At 43.1% G+C, this 13,917-nt stretch overlaps 1 protein-coding gene across 2 annotated transcripts in view; it reads right to left on the minus strand.

Moving 5' to 3' along the window:
- RBBP4 (RB binding protein 4, chromatin remodeling factor) overlaps window positions 1-13,699 on the minus strand; it is a 63,089-nt gene extending 49,390 nt beyond the window's left edge. The window contains exons 1-2 of one of the 2 annotated variants that reach the window (XM_085648388.1): window positions 13,342-13,697; window positions 10,792-11,084 (exon numbers count right to left, since the gene is read on the minus strand). Coding sequence is in view for 1 of the 2 variants with exons in the window: in XM_085648387.1 (XP_085504513.1) it covers window positions 13,342-13,357 (16 nt within the window). In the remaining variant the exon portion in view is untranslated. Of the gene's footprint in view, window positions 1-10,791; window positions 11,085-13,341 lie in introns of both variants that reach the window. The other variant, XM_085648387.1, reaches the window with a different exon arrangement.
- Between the last annotated feature and the right edge of the window lie 218 nt (window positions 13,700-13,917).

A 13,917-nucleotide genomic window follows, 5' to 3' on the forward strand; every position in this document is an offset into this window, starting at 1 on the left:
GTCAGACAACGGGAGACTCAAGCTCATAATCTAACATTGATCAGACTGTGTTGATCAAGTCCAAAAGAGACATGAAAGGGACTTGTAGATTTGAAGGGGAGATTGGGCTGTATGAACATGGGTGGGAGGGGATAGATGAATGAAAACCACAGTATTTTTTGTAGTGACGCAATTGAGAGATAGGGTAGTCACTAGCAGTTGTAGCTGAACACGGTTGAGGTTAGGAGAACGCGGACTGTCTGGGATAGTTTCTGGTGGCAAAATTTAAGAGAAAGGAGACCGAGGAAGTATGATTTCCAACACCTTTGTAGGTAGTTACCCAAAGGCACTCTGCGGGTCCAGACGGCTGGTGTGATAAGAGTGCTGTGGATGGAGCGCAGACTTTAAATTGATATAGTAGAAATTAAAGAATGAATAGAGAGCAATATAGTAACTGTTGAAGATGCATCATCAACTAATCAATCAAGCTCAGAGCATGCGATACTTGGTTCAAGTAAAGTGAGATAATATCGAAAGGTAAACAGTGGGAGACAAGGGGTCCACTGTTTACCCATTCTTCATCAGCCACCCATTATGGCCACTCGACCTCCACAAGCAATACTACTGTTCCAAGAGCTTTCCCAATCTGCTTACAAAGAAAAAAAAGCAACTGTGAAAAACTCAATAATAAACTAAAGACTAAATTCTTGGTGCAGTATTTGGTTTCAAATCCACTTCGTATTTAAAACACGACCGAAACTGTCACCTCTTTGCAGACATCAAACTTCATGAATTCAATGACAGCTCTACAAAAAAACAACTTGATCAACAAATGAAATCTCATCAACCAACTCTTTACAGAAATGTGAAAAGATGAGACTTAACACCAACACTACGGAACCACCAGCCGTTCCACCCAAGTCCCGTACGTATGGTCCAAACATCTCACACATACCACCCATGTCCTGGATGATGCCATGCTTATCGCTCAAAAACAGCAACCTCTAAATTAAGCTACTCAGAGTAGCCTTGGCCAAATATGGCCTAACAATTCACCAATGACAATACTTTACATGAAAATTTCAAAGAAGGACGACAGGGTACTTAGCCAAAGACTGCTATCACGCTCATTCATAACTGCCTGCCAGCTGCGTAGCTGAATCACTCTCAGCCAGTAGAGATCATATTCAACAGCTCCAAACAGATCTAGGACTGAACTTAAAGCTCACAACTAGAAGCCGCAAACATAACTACCACGCAAGCCTTCTAAATAGTGTTAAAACTCTGCTGCGACTATCCAAGAACACAACCCAGCTCCACCAGAAAGCATCATCTTATACCTCAAAGATCTAAATTTGTACAACATTAAACAACCTTGCACTCACTTGTCTATCCCATGGAACATTTTCATAATAATTTAAGACTCCTGCTGCCCTTCAAACAGATCTAACCACAGAATAAGTCTGACAAGTGCGTGCAGTCCCCATCATGTATTTTGCCACTCCACCCTCCCAAGAAAGATGATGACCAGTCTACAAACAAAAACAAAGTTCTCTCAAGGCCCCATAAAACCTGTTCGGGAGGGTGGGCCCCAAACCTAATGCACAGTCTAAGGGGAGGTACCAGGGTAAGAACTGGGATGGCTTGGTGCCATGACAGCAAAGCCAATGGGCACCTAACTGGAGACCCTAACTGTCCCAACAAAAAGAATCCCCCTGGTGCACATGCAGTAACTGAAGTCTCTAGATGGGATCCCACGAGATCCCTGACCGTGTCAGAGAGCTCACCAAAGCAACTTTAGTCTCAGAGGGTGGAGTGGATGTAGCTGCCCTCGCTGTCTGGCTTGTTACAGGGAAAATACAGATAATAGCTTCATACAAATGGGATCATAGTTGAAGCACTGAGTAATACAGGTGCAAGTGTCACTATAGTGACTGAGAAACGGATATCCTCCGAACAGTATCGGATTGGTGAGACATTCGTGCTAACAACCAAACTAAGGTTCATTCCATGGCAATGGTGTCCTTGGAATGGGGAGAGCAGCGTTGGAGTGGCATTGAGAGAGAAGCCTTTGTTATGCTTTAGTCCCTGAAGAAGTTAAGGAAGTTGAGGCCATACTCGTTTGGCTCTCACTTTCTTGTCTAAACGGACCATAGGCCTTTCATTTGGATGGGGGGGGTTAGGTAGGAAAGTGCCCTTTTTGACATGGTCACTCCAACTTTTTGCCTGGTATTTGATGAGAGTTCAACTGTACGTGCACAGGTCCCCAGTGCAAGATCTTTCCCAAAATAGTACCAGGGTTTACCCAATTGGCAATAACTTTGGCACTCCCTGCAAGTCCCTAGTAAAAGGTAACCCAGGTAACTAGGGCAAGGAGGCTAAAGAAGCTACTTAAGGGCTGCAGCACAAATTGTGCCACCCTAAAGAACCCCTCAAACAGACTGCCACTGCGTCATTTTGTGTGACAAAAATGAAAACACAAAATGACACAAGTGTGCAATGTCCAGAGACACTGCATGTAGTGTAGGTAACTCACTCCTACAACAGGCGTTATGGCCCTAATGCAGGGTGCACCATACTACAGGTGAGGGCCTATCTGCAAGAGCAGATATGCCCCTGTGCTGGTCAAATCTATTGCTGCCAGTAGAAGTGAACATGGAAGCCATTTTGGTGCATGTAGTTTCATCCCACGTGGGTGTGACACTTCCAAATGATTAAAATAAAACAAATTATCGCCCCTGTGGGCTGCAGTCTTGCCATACATATTTTTTGTAAATTGGCGTAGATCTCCTCATTGAGTCATGTGCATCATTTATTGCCTATTGTGTAGATTTGCAGATGTCTAACACTCCTCTCTGATAAGCCTGGAGCTGCTCCACCACACTGCCCCCGAGAAGCACCGCTTGGGAGTGCTACAGCAAGCCTATGTCCACCAATAAAGGAACTTATGGACTATTTTCAAAATACTTCATTTACGTATATCATATATAGAGGCAACTTCCTACAATAATTACTTGTCATCTTTGAGAAATAGCGCATCTTCATTGATGTTTGGAAAAAGAAAACAATCCCATCACAATATTATGGATTACACAACATAGGTTTACATAAAACTTCATGTTACCATTTGCCTTCTTAGTGATTACCCTCAGACAACCGATATAGTGCCTCGACCGGTTCTATCACCCTAAGAGAACATTGTTTTCACCATCTTCCTGATCAAAGGGAGATCCCTTGCTTTACAGCTAACAAGAGCAGCGGCTTAAGAATTTAAACTTGTATCCAGGGCCCAGCTTTCAATTGGATTGAATCCTTCCTAGAGGGCCGTACTCAAGCAGTACGCTTGGCCACCTTCACAGCACCCAAGCTAACTACGACATGTGGTGTCCCGCAGGGCTCCTCATTATCCCCGCATCCGTTTAATTTGTATCTCCTCCCTTTGATTCAGTCTCTGAAAGAAAGGAATGCGACTACGTTCAATTACGCCGACGACCATCAGCTTATATTTACCATTGATAACTCCCATAATTCTATTATCAATTTTCAGGAAACCATGCTCTACATCCGCCACTGGATAGATCGTAATCACCTGAAACTCAACCCAGGTAAGACTGAGCTGCTGCTAACAGGGGGGAGCCAGATTTTCTGGGGCCCTCACTACTGGCCAGCGGAACTCTGCTCTCCTCCTAAGCCCTCCACTTCCGTAAAAAGTCTTGGGGTGACTATATACAGTGATTTATCACTGAAATCACAGGTAGGCGCAGTAGTATCAACTTGTTTCTTTCCGTTACATAAGATCGGTAAGATCAGCTATCTGCTCACTCATGCAGCACTGATACAGGTGGTGATAGTACCATAGCTATCACATCTGGACTACACCAACTCGCGCTACCTGGGGATGCCACTCTTCTTGACCAAATGGCTCCAGATGGTGCAGAACCAGGGAGCAAGACTGATACACCAGCAACTCGGGTGGCAATCTGCCAGACCTCTTTTAAAAAGATTACACTGACTTCCGCTTCCTCAACGGATTGCCATTAAGACAGGCTGCCTAGTCTTTAAATCATTACATAGCCGGAGCCCCAAATTAATTAATAACTTGCATCTAGGTATACCCCTTCGCGCAATCTCCGCTAAAAGCATCTCCAGCTATTAACTATTCCTACTTACAAACGGAAACTGCGAGGAGGCTGCCGATTTACATATCTGGTCCCACGAATGTGGAACTCGCTCCCCCTGGAGATTCGATCTTGTACGGAACTACTGAGATTTAGAAAGTTGCTCAAAACATGGCTATTTGAGCAAGCACACGATTAAGACTCTTTCCCCGGTTCTGACCAGTCCCAGAGTAGCGCCATGAAACCACTTGGTGTACATGCGCTTTACAAGTTCCTTATAACATTAACATCCTTTACCTGCTCCCAACTCGCACACATCTGGGTTTCAGACAATCTCCTTCTCACTTGTGTCACAGATAACCATGACATGGTCAGGCACTCTCAGGAACTTGATATCGGACCTTAGCTATCATGTCAATGCTGCTGCCTTGGCATCCTCTGGAGTTAATGCCCTTGGTATTCAATTTAACATCATACACCTGATGTCTGGAAAGATTAGCTCCATCTAACTTCCCTTCTAAACAAAGTTTTCCTGTGCTTGGAAAAACGCCTGCCCTGGATCCTACAGAGATCAAAAATTATCAACCTTTTTCATGCTTGCCAATAGCAGCTAAAATCCTCGAAAAATCAGTGAACAGGGAGCTAACTCAATATCTGGACTCCAATAATCTGCTTGACTCCAGTCAGCATGGCTTTCGATCATGTCATTTTACAGAGTCTGCTTTAATTATGGCAAGTGAGGAGAGTCGCAGACAGGGGGATGGGGGGGGGGGGGGGGGGAGTGCTGTCCTTATCCCTTTAGACCTATCGGCAGCATTTGACACCATGAATCATACGGTGTTAGTGCAGCAGCTGAAGGCAGTGGGGATACGACTCTGGCCCTCCTCTCCTCCTTTCTAGCTTCCAGGGAGCAGAACATACACTGGGAAAATTTGCAATCTGACACATTTCATCTTCCGTGCGGGGTGCCGCAGGGATTGGCCTGGTCACTCAACTGTCTAGACTCAGAGCATAGCTTTACTTTGGTTTCATATGCAGACGATTCTCAGCTTGTCATATCCGTATCTAAACATCCAGAGACCATTGCTATTAGCTTTCATACCTGTCTGACTGAAATAATGAGCTGAATGAGTCAAAACTTTCTTAAGATTAACACCGATAAAACGGAGGTTATGGAGTTTGGCAAGGGCCAATCCCTGTGGATTCAAACTTGGTGGCCAATTGAAGCTGGTAAATGTCCCTGTACGACAGCTAAGGCCAGGAATCCAGGAGTGATCTTCGATAATCAGCTAAAGTTTGCAGGTCAGATTAACCGCCTAACATCCTCCCGTTTCTTTTTATTGAAGATCTTACGAAAGATTTTCCCCTTCGTTCCTCAGGAAAACTGTGGTAGTAGCTCTTATTCTCTTGAAAATAGACTACGGCAATGTACTCTTTCTGGGCATTGACAAGGCGCAGAGGATTAACTTAAAATGGTTACAAAATACTGCTGCACGATTGTTATTAAACATTCCTAAAGGCCATCCCACCTCTGCTGGTACAAGGTCACTACACTGGCTCCCTATCCAGCAACAAGTGGAATTTAAGGCCCTCTGTCTGGTTCATAAGGCACTATACGGAGGAGGTGCTGTTGATATTCAGAAACTGTTTGTGGTACATTCCCACGAGAAATCTTAGATTTACAAATGCGGGTCTCGTACAAATCTCCAAAATTCGCAGAGCAAGATGAGGAGGTAGGAGTCCATCACATTGTGCAGCTAAACTGTGGAATAAGATGCCAATTGCTATGACACTACAGTCACAGGCAGCATTTCAGGAAATTGCTAAAATCCTGGTTGATCCCCTTTAAGACGCCGGATTCAACGGAGCAGTCCCTCCTCACACTTCTCAGCGCCAAGACGCTGCGCAATCGAGAGCTTTATAAACATATTGTATCTTTTAAGTAACTTCAAATAGGTCTCTAGGAATGATAGTGTACAGTGACAAGAGTCCCACAACAATTCCTCGGATTATGAACAGGGCGTTAAGCCTCTTCGTCTTCTGGACACTTTAGTAAGAGTTACCCGTCATCTCCTCAGACCAAAGCAACCTTTCCTTGGTGATTCTCTCAACATTAGTAAGCAAAGTGCCTCTTAACTTCCAATTTCCTGCAATCCTTGCCAGTGACGAAACAACTATTTGATTGGTGACCATGGTAAGAGTTGCCACACTTGTGACCACTATTTTTCTACCTCATTTGTGGGAATATGTCAATATGTAGAGCGTGACTTATCACCCCTAAGAGTATCCAGGCGCTAGAGCAGGAGTGTAGGTCCGGAGGGCTCCTAGTTAAAACAGTCAAGTCTTCACCTTGTTCCAGAAATCGAGGAAGAATGCGGAGGACCTGATGTGCTGTTGTTCAGAGTTATGGAGGCAATGTAGGAGAATTGCCGTCCTCCTGACTTGCTTCTGTGGATGCGCAAGACCCGGACAAGGGATGCGGACTGCAGGGATTTGGAAGGTTGGTAGAAGTGTAGACTTAAGGTGTGCAGGTCTGGCATCGTTGATGGCTTTGAAGGCGTGTAACCAGCTTGAAGTGACTGCATTTCAGGATGGGAAGCCAGTGAAGTTGTTATAGGTCTGATGTGTGGGATGTACAGGACGACCCTGGAGGCAGAGATTCAAGTGATCTGGAGTCTTTGCACGAGAGGATTGTATTGTACTGTAGTTTTCCTCCCCTGCCTTTCACCGTTGAGCATCTATTCAGAGGGTGTTTTCTTCCTGAATAAGTTCACTTCAACAAAAATATTCCTCAATGCTGACACTTCCCGGATTTTGTGTCCTTCCATCAATTGCATTTACCTTATTTGTTTCATATTCCTCGACGATCTAGGCAATTGTAAAGGTTTCCTTAAATGTGGGATTGTCTGTAGCCTAGTCATTATTGCAGCATTGAACGGTCACCTGATCCTTTGTCAGCTATGGGCCCAAATTGACACTTTATTGCAGTTTAGTCTTCCCACAAACTTATCAAAATATTCCCCTTGTCTTTGGGGTGAGGAGTAGAACTTGTGCCTAGGCATGGCAACGTTGTGATTTTGTGAACTGTGTTTCTAATCTCATTTTAATTTCATTATACACATCAGGAATAGCTACCACTTGCCTATCTACAACTACTGGCATGTACTTGAAGATGTGTTGGTCATCTCCGCCTAAAATACTAAGTAACGAGGCCTGCTTCCAGGCAAATGAGAAACTGATAACATCAAGTGCTTCTAAATAATTTTCTAACATCTCAATCCAATCTAGCCGCTTAACCACTGGGGTGCCAGCTTGAAGTTAGAAAGCTTGGTGGCACTAAAGATAGCCTGCACAATACCCATGCTGTGGTAATGGGATTTATAGTATTGGTGGGGTGTGTAAAAAAATATCAATAGGGTATAATGCCTTATTTTTCACTATTATTGTAAGAAAAGAGAGCACACTTAGCTGGAACAGGACATTTTGCGGCAGCTGAGGCAAGTGAAAAATTATTTGAAGTGTATGCTATGTGCATGCTTGTGCTAATGTGCGAGGATATCGATCTATGTATAAGCATGCGTGTAAGTGAAAGTAAGAGTTACAGTGTGAGTGAGACTGAGCGTGAAGAAGTGCGTCGAATGAGTGAGTGAATGTGTTATGCTTGTAAGCCTGAACGAAATAAATTGTGAATGGTGAGGCACACTGTGGTGAAGATCTTGTGCACCAAATTTATGTTCAAATTTGATAAGTTTGGGTGCAAGTAGATAATCCTTCTGGCCAGAGGGCGTGAATATGAATACTTGAAGAATGACACCAAGTCAGAAGTACCTAGTGTCCCCACTTTGCACTCCTAAGGGTTCAACGCCCTTTATCAAAGAAAGGTATAGCAAAATTAAACAAGTTTGTTCGTAACGTTCAGATGAATTTGTACTTTAATTGTTTACTACTTTTGGGATCACGATGTTATAAAATCACATGTGAATCTTCCATTGTTATTCATAGAAATAGTTCCAAACGGAAAGTTAATTACTTGGCATTGTCATAGTCCCAATGCATTTCGGGTAAAAACTCTTCATCAGGGGAATCATTTTCTGCAATGGAAATACATCAAAAATTCAAGCGCTTGATACCTCCAAAACTGATATAATTGAATCTAAAGGATGTATTATAGGATAGGGGAACCAGTTTGGGGTTGAACAAAAAGTGAAAGAGGCATCTAAGACTAGGTGCAGAGCTTCGGTGATGGTGCTCATGCGCAAGGTATATATTAGCAAGGTTTATAGCAGACCCGGAAGAATGAAAAGTAGAAAGTGCAGGAGCTTCAGTGATAGTGCTCATGCAAAAGAAATATATACACACTTCCAAGCGAGATGATTGGTGCAATCTAAATACTCGGGACGAGGAGCGTAAATCCGATTCAACTATAAGGTCTACGTGAACCTGCGTTACGCGTTTCAGTGAATATTCAAATAGTGAAAACATTGGCATGCGGGTTGCTGATGTAGGTGAACCCGTGAGATTAAAAATATTACGCCTACCTCAAAATGCTACAGAGTATAAGGACAAAATCAGTCTATTATCACCCTTAGGAGTGCAAAGTGGGGGACACTAGGTACTTCTGACTTAGTGCCATTCTTCAAGTATGCTTGTAAAACTGACAAGCAAATTCCCTTTTCACCGGTTAAATTCTCTAAACATGAAAAATTTTGTTAGCGAAACAAAAAAGGACCATCCTATTATCTGGTGTAAAACCAATCCTGTGGTTTAAAATAAAAACAAGTTAACTTAAAATTACAATAATCTAAATAACAAAAATGAAAAGCCTCTTACAAATGACCAAACAAAAATAGATATATAAGCAAATATTTTATTCTTTATCAACTACTAAAATTACATTTATACACTCAAAGATGTGTGCCTTGTCAATCACAATCTCTCAATGCAAAATAGATTACAAAAAGTGCATGTCATTTAAAATCATTACATAAAAACTTTATATATGTAATCTGGGGAGAGGATGTAGCCTTAAGGCTAGATAGGTTGACTTCAAAGCTGGGGAACCAGGTTCGAGTCTCGGCAACAACGCTCAGCATCCTGTGATTCTGGGCAAATCACTCGATCTCCCTGTGCCTAACAAAAAATGAATGTATTCTTGTGTAACGTAACTGGTGCTCACGTAAAGCGCTCTGATACCCGATATCTTTGGGTCTAGTTTGCGCTACATAAAACTAAAAAAAAAAAAAAACTCACGTCATTCATGTTAAAATACAAACAATAGCAATCAGTTGTCACGAACTATATAAGAACATATAAGGAAACCATCTGGACTAAACTATTGTGTGCAGGCAAACTGCAAAATAGCAAGGACTTCTGGGGCAACATAATTTGAATAAAGGAGCAAGACTTCAACAAGAAGCAGGAACTGGAGAGGAAATGTGGGTTCAACACGTGCGAAATATGTACAGTAGTACAGAATTAAGTACCATTGAAGGTTCCAGAGGGCCAGCTTTGGTAGTGGAAAAAATAAAATAAATAGAGTCAGGATAAGGCGGAAATTGAAGATACAGAAGAGAAATGGGGTAATGAACAAAATTCCCCGACCAACAGTAACCAATTACGAGGCATAATACAAAAACTTAAGACCGAAGAAATGGCAGGTCCGAACGGGCTGCCCAACGCGCTTTTCAAGAATGACCCAGATTTCTGGTCAGAGAATCCAACGCATCTCTTCAACCAGATTTATGCGCATACCAACGTCCCTGACTCTTGGAACGGGAACATAATCCATCCAATATTTAAACAGGGAGACCATCGCAAGGCAGGGAATTACAGGCTGATATCTTTAATTGATGTAGAGGCCAAGCTTTACGCTTCTTGCCTCCTAGTACAGCTGCGAGATTGGATGGACGACAAGAACATAATTCCCAAGTTCCAAACAGGCTTTAGGCAAGGGATGGTTACAACAACAAACTTGGCTATCTTGGCGCTTTTAACCGAAAAAAACAGTAAAAATAAAAATAAAAAAAATAAAAAAAAAAGCACTGCTGTACGCATTTTTGTTGACATAAAATCTGCCTTTGACCGAGTGAGTAGAGAGCGTCTTTGGGTAAAGCTACGCATGGGGATTGCAGAGTCAATTACTAAACGCAATAATTGCCCTATACAGTGACACCTGGGCAAGAGTGAAATTAGGCGATGGATGCAGTACAACTTCGAGCATTGACACGCAGCAAGGTTTAAAACAAAGATGCGTGTTAGCACTAAGCCTATTCAATTTGTTCCTCTCAGATATCAGGAAAAATATGGAAGCAGCCGATTGTCATCCGCCGAATGTGGCCAATAAGCTGATCACCATTGTAGTGCTAAACCAAACTCCCATAGGCCTACAAAGAGCGATAAATAACCTAGTATCCTATATGGACCAGGAAAAATTGGAACTAAATAAAGAAAAAACAAAAGTCGTCCGCCTAGTGGATCCCAAAAAAATTATGTTCAAATGGTCAGTGGAAGAGCATGGGTCCTATAAATACCTTGGTACAACAATAGGATAGGGCATAACACACAAGGAGCATAAATTGACCATAAAAGCCAAAGCGCATTCGCTAACTTTTGCATATAAACTACTAAAAACAAAATTGGATTGCCAGAATCATAACCACCTTTTAAAAGTGATGGCTGCGCAAATCTTGCCCACCTTGTCATACGGTTTAGTCACTTGGTGCGGCAAGGAGGCTGATTTATTAAATGATCTCCAGACGAAGTTTTATAAGGCCGTTTTCAATCTGCCAAAGTCTGCCTCCCCGTCGCAAATTCAGCCTCCAAAACCAGAAATTTCGGAGCATGAGCCGCTTTGCAAAGCTATGCCAAAAACTTCGCTCCGCAGACCCAGACTCAATGGACAGCTTATACTGGGAAGAAATCAAGCACTAGGTGGACCAAGAAACATCGAGTTCATGTGGAAGTTATTTGAGAACTTGTTTGGCCGACCTGGAAATACAAACAGCATGGGAAATTAGGGCAGACAAATCAAGTATCAGTAAAGCGTCAATGATGCAGCAAAAAGGAAATATTTTCTGTCAGATAAAAATACAATTTCCAAACGTCGGCATGGGTGGACTGTCATCACCTCTTATAAATCATTAAGACCGCAAGCGTATTTAATATCACACTTTAGCCGGCATTTAAAAGAGCGCTACACAGACTACCGGATGGGTCAGCACGATTCAAAAGACCTACAGCCGTCTTGGAAAAACACCAAACAAACAGCGCAGTGTCGACTGTGTGGCTATAATAAGGAATCCCTAATTTATCTATTATGCGTATGGCCAGCAGTTATGGTCCTGAGGAGACTGTACTTAAAACCCATTTTTAACTACCTGAATATCCGCATGTGCAAGCAAGCTGTAATACGCTGGTTGGATGGTTCCTCCATAATCCTGGCATGCCGGGGAGTAAAATACCTGGCAGCGGTAAGAAAACTTTTACGGCAAGCCGATCTGGAGGAATATAGAGAAATATGACCGACCAGGCTTGGGCCCTACGGTGCCAATTGCGTAACATAAGGACTGAATGTAAAACAGATCAGGAGTTTATTTAGTAAGCAGGATCACAGACGCTGGATTTAAATTTTAATTATTGTATTTATAATATTTTATGCGCTGGTTAAGCACACGCACTTTAGCTATACAACCAATGGGATATTATTGTCTGGTTTTTAATTGCGATTGTAAAGATATTTTATTTTATTATTTTGGGGGATAATTGTAAAGATTTTAATTATTCGTCCAATAAAATTTTTGACTATATAAAAAACACAACATTAATAAAAACTGTTGTTCAGAACAAAATTCTTTAAGAACTGTCTGCATTAAAACTGTTGATGCGGCGTTTCAGCTAAAGTTCAAATTTTCAACAACTTCTTCAGGACAAATAATAAAGAGTTCAACCACTATCACCATTTTAATCCGGATAGATTCCTCTTAGAAAGAATGAGAGCCCGTATGGCATCATTTGTTTATCAAGCCCGTGAAAACTTTAGTTGGGGCAATGTCCTTTACAGAGTTATTTTTTATTAGCACACATCTAGTGAATGCTCTGTGGTTTAGAATTTGGCAGTCGGATAGAAATTTCATGTGAATATTCCATAAAAAGCGGTCTTTATAAATTTGACACAGCTATTGACAAACTGATTCCTGTCCCTTAAAAATAATGACTGGACCTTACAAGTCACTCTAATTATCCTTATGCAATATTTTCAATTTACTGGATATTTCTTGATATCAAATTGGGACTTGTGCGAGTTTTAAGCCTCCGCATATGCTTTACAGATTGTAAAATGATGCTAGCACTTTGGGGGTATCCCTTGTCATTAAAGAAGGGCAAACTGACATATGGAAGAGTAGTGACAATGACCAAACTCTGTCCCTGACATAGTGAGGTAATTCACGACATAAGACATCTGTGGTATGGACTGCATATCAATGGCAAACACTCTGCCACTGGCATATTTTTAGGCAACTTTTGGTGTAGGAAACACCCATGGATTATGGGGGCACCCATGACAAAGCTGGCCTTGGCATATGTAGTAATTTGTGGACATATGGGAACACCCATAGCATATTTTTAAGGAGGGACAAAAAGTAGTCAGCTCCTGGGAAGGGGCGGTCTTCAATGGCTAGGCATACCATGAAAGATATGAATATTTAATGAGTGCCCTTTCACAGCCTATGGTTTTTTAGCAAACTTATGTTAGCTACAAAACAGTCACTAGCTCTATATTAGCCTTCCTGTTCGTACCAGAAGCCGAAATCTAATACACGAATGAGTGACAGTCTGATTGGGAACATAGGCAGCCACAAAAAGGGGAGTTAACAAACATTCTCAAACTGCACAGTATGAATAGAGTACCACGTGCACATTCGCTTTCCACCTTAAGGGGCTTCAAACACATGCCTATCTGCTTCTTATTCCCTATACTCCAACTACACACCTCCCTCCCACGACGCGTCAGCCCAAACTCGCCAAATGATCCCACGTTATTTGCACAGAGCCCATCCTTACGGCACCTAGCCCAACCTAAACTTCTCTCGAAGCTCCCCCTGTACCTCTCACGTCACACCAACCCTAGCTTCCCCGCCACAGACCATCCCACGATCTCCACTCTCCTCAGCCAAAACCAGGCGACTCCAACCAACCAGCCTCAGCACCCAGAGCGCTTCTTTCACTACCTTGGCCTAACCCATACCTTCCTTATCCGCCATGCCGCCCCCGCCGTGCCTCGGTCTCCGGGGGGCGGGACTGCCTTCCTCCAGCTTCGGTCTGTGCGGGCGGCCTCGGGCGGGCGCGCTGCTGCCTCGGGTACCGGCGGGAAGTCCGCGCCGGGTGTACCTGCTACTGCGACGCTCGTGTCCGGAGTTGGAAGTACCGAGCCTCCCCGGTGCCCAAAACCTAGGTGTCCTACGGAAAACACGGACCTGTGTGCCCGGATGTCAGGTATCTCCCGGGTGGCGGCACTCTATCCCTCTCCGGTGCTCTATTGTCCGCAGCCCGCTCCCGCGCGTCGTTCAGTGCACCTTCGCGCCAACCTAGAGCAATAGTGACCCAGCGACCAATCGAAAACCAGGCTGTCACCCGAGAGGGCGGATCGAGCAAACGACTTACACGGCATGGCAGATCTTGTGGTATCAGAAAGTAACTTCACTCGGTTTAAGATATGGAAGAAAGACTAAAACTACTTTCTCTTGATATTATTTTTCACACTTTATTTTATAAAGCCTCACAATCACACAACAAGAAAAATTGAGGTCCGGTGCCGTGTTTG

This window comes from Triturus cristatus, chromosome 3_2, assembly GCF_964204655.1.
Source record: "Triturus cristatus chromosome 3_2, aTriCri1.1, whole genome shotgun sequence".
Classification (NCBI taxonomy): Eukaryota; Metazoa; Chordata; class Amphibia; order Caudata; family Salamandridae; genus Triturus; species Triturus cristatus.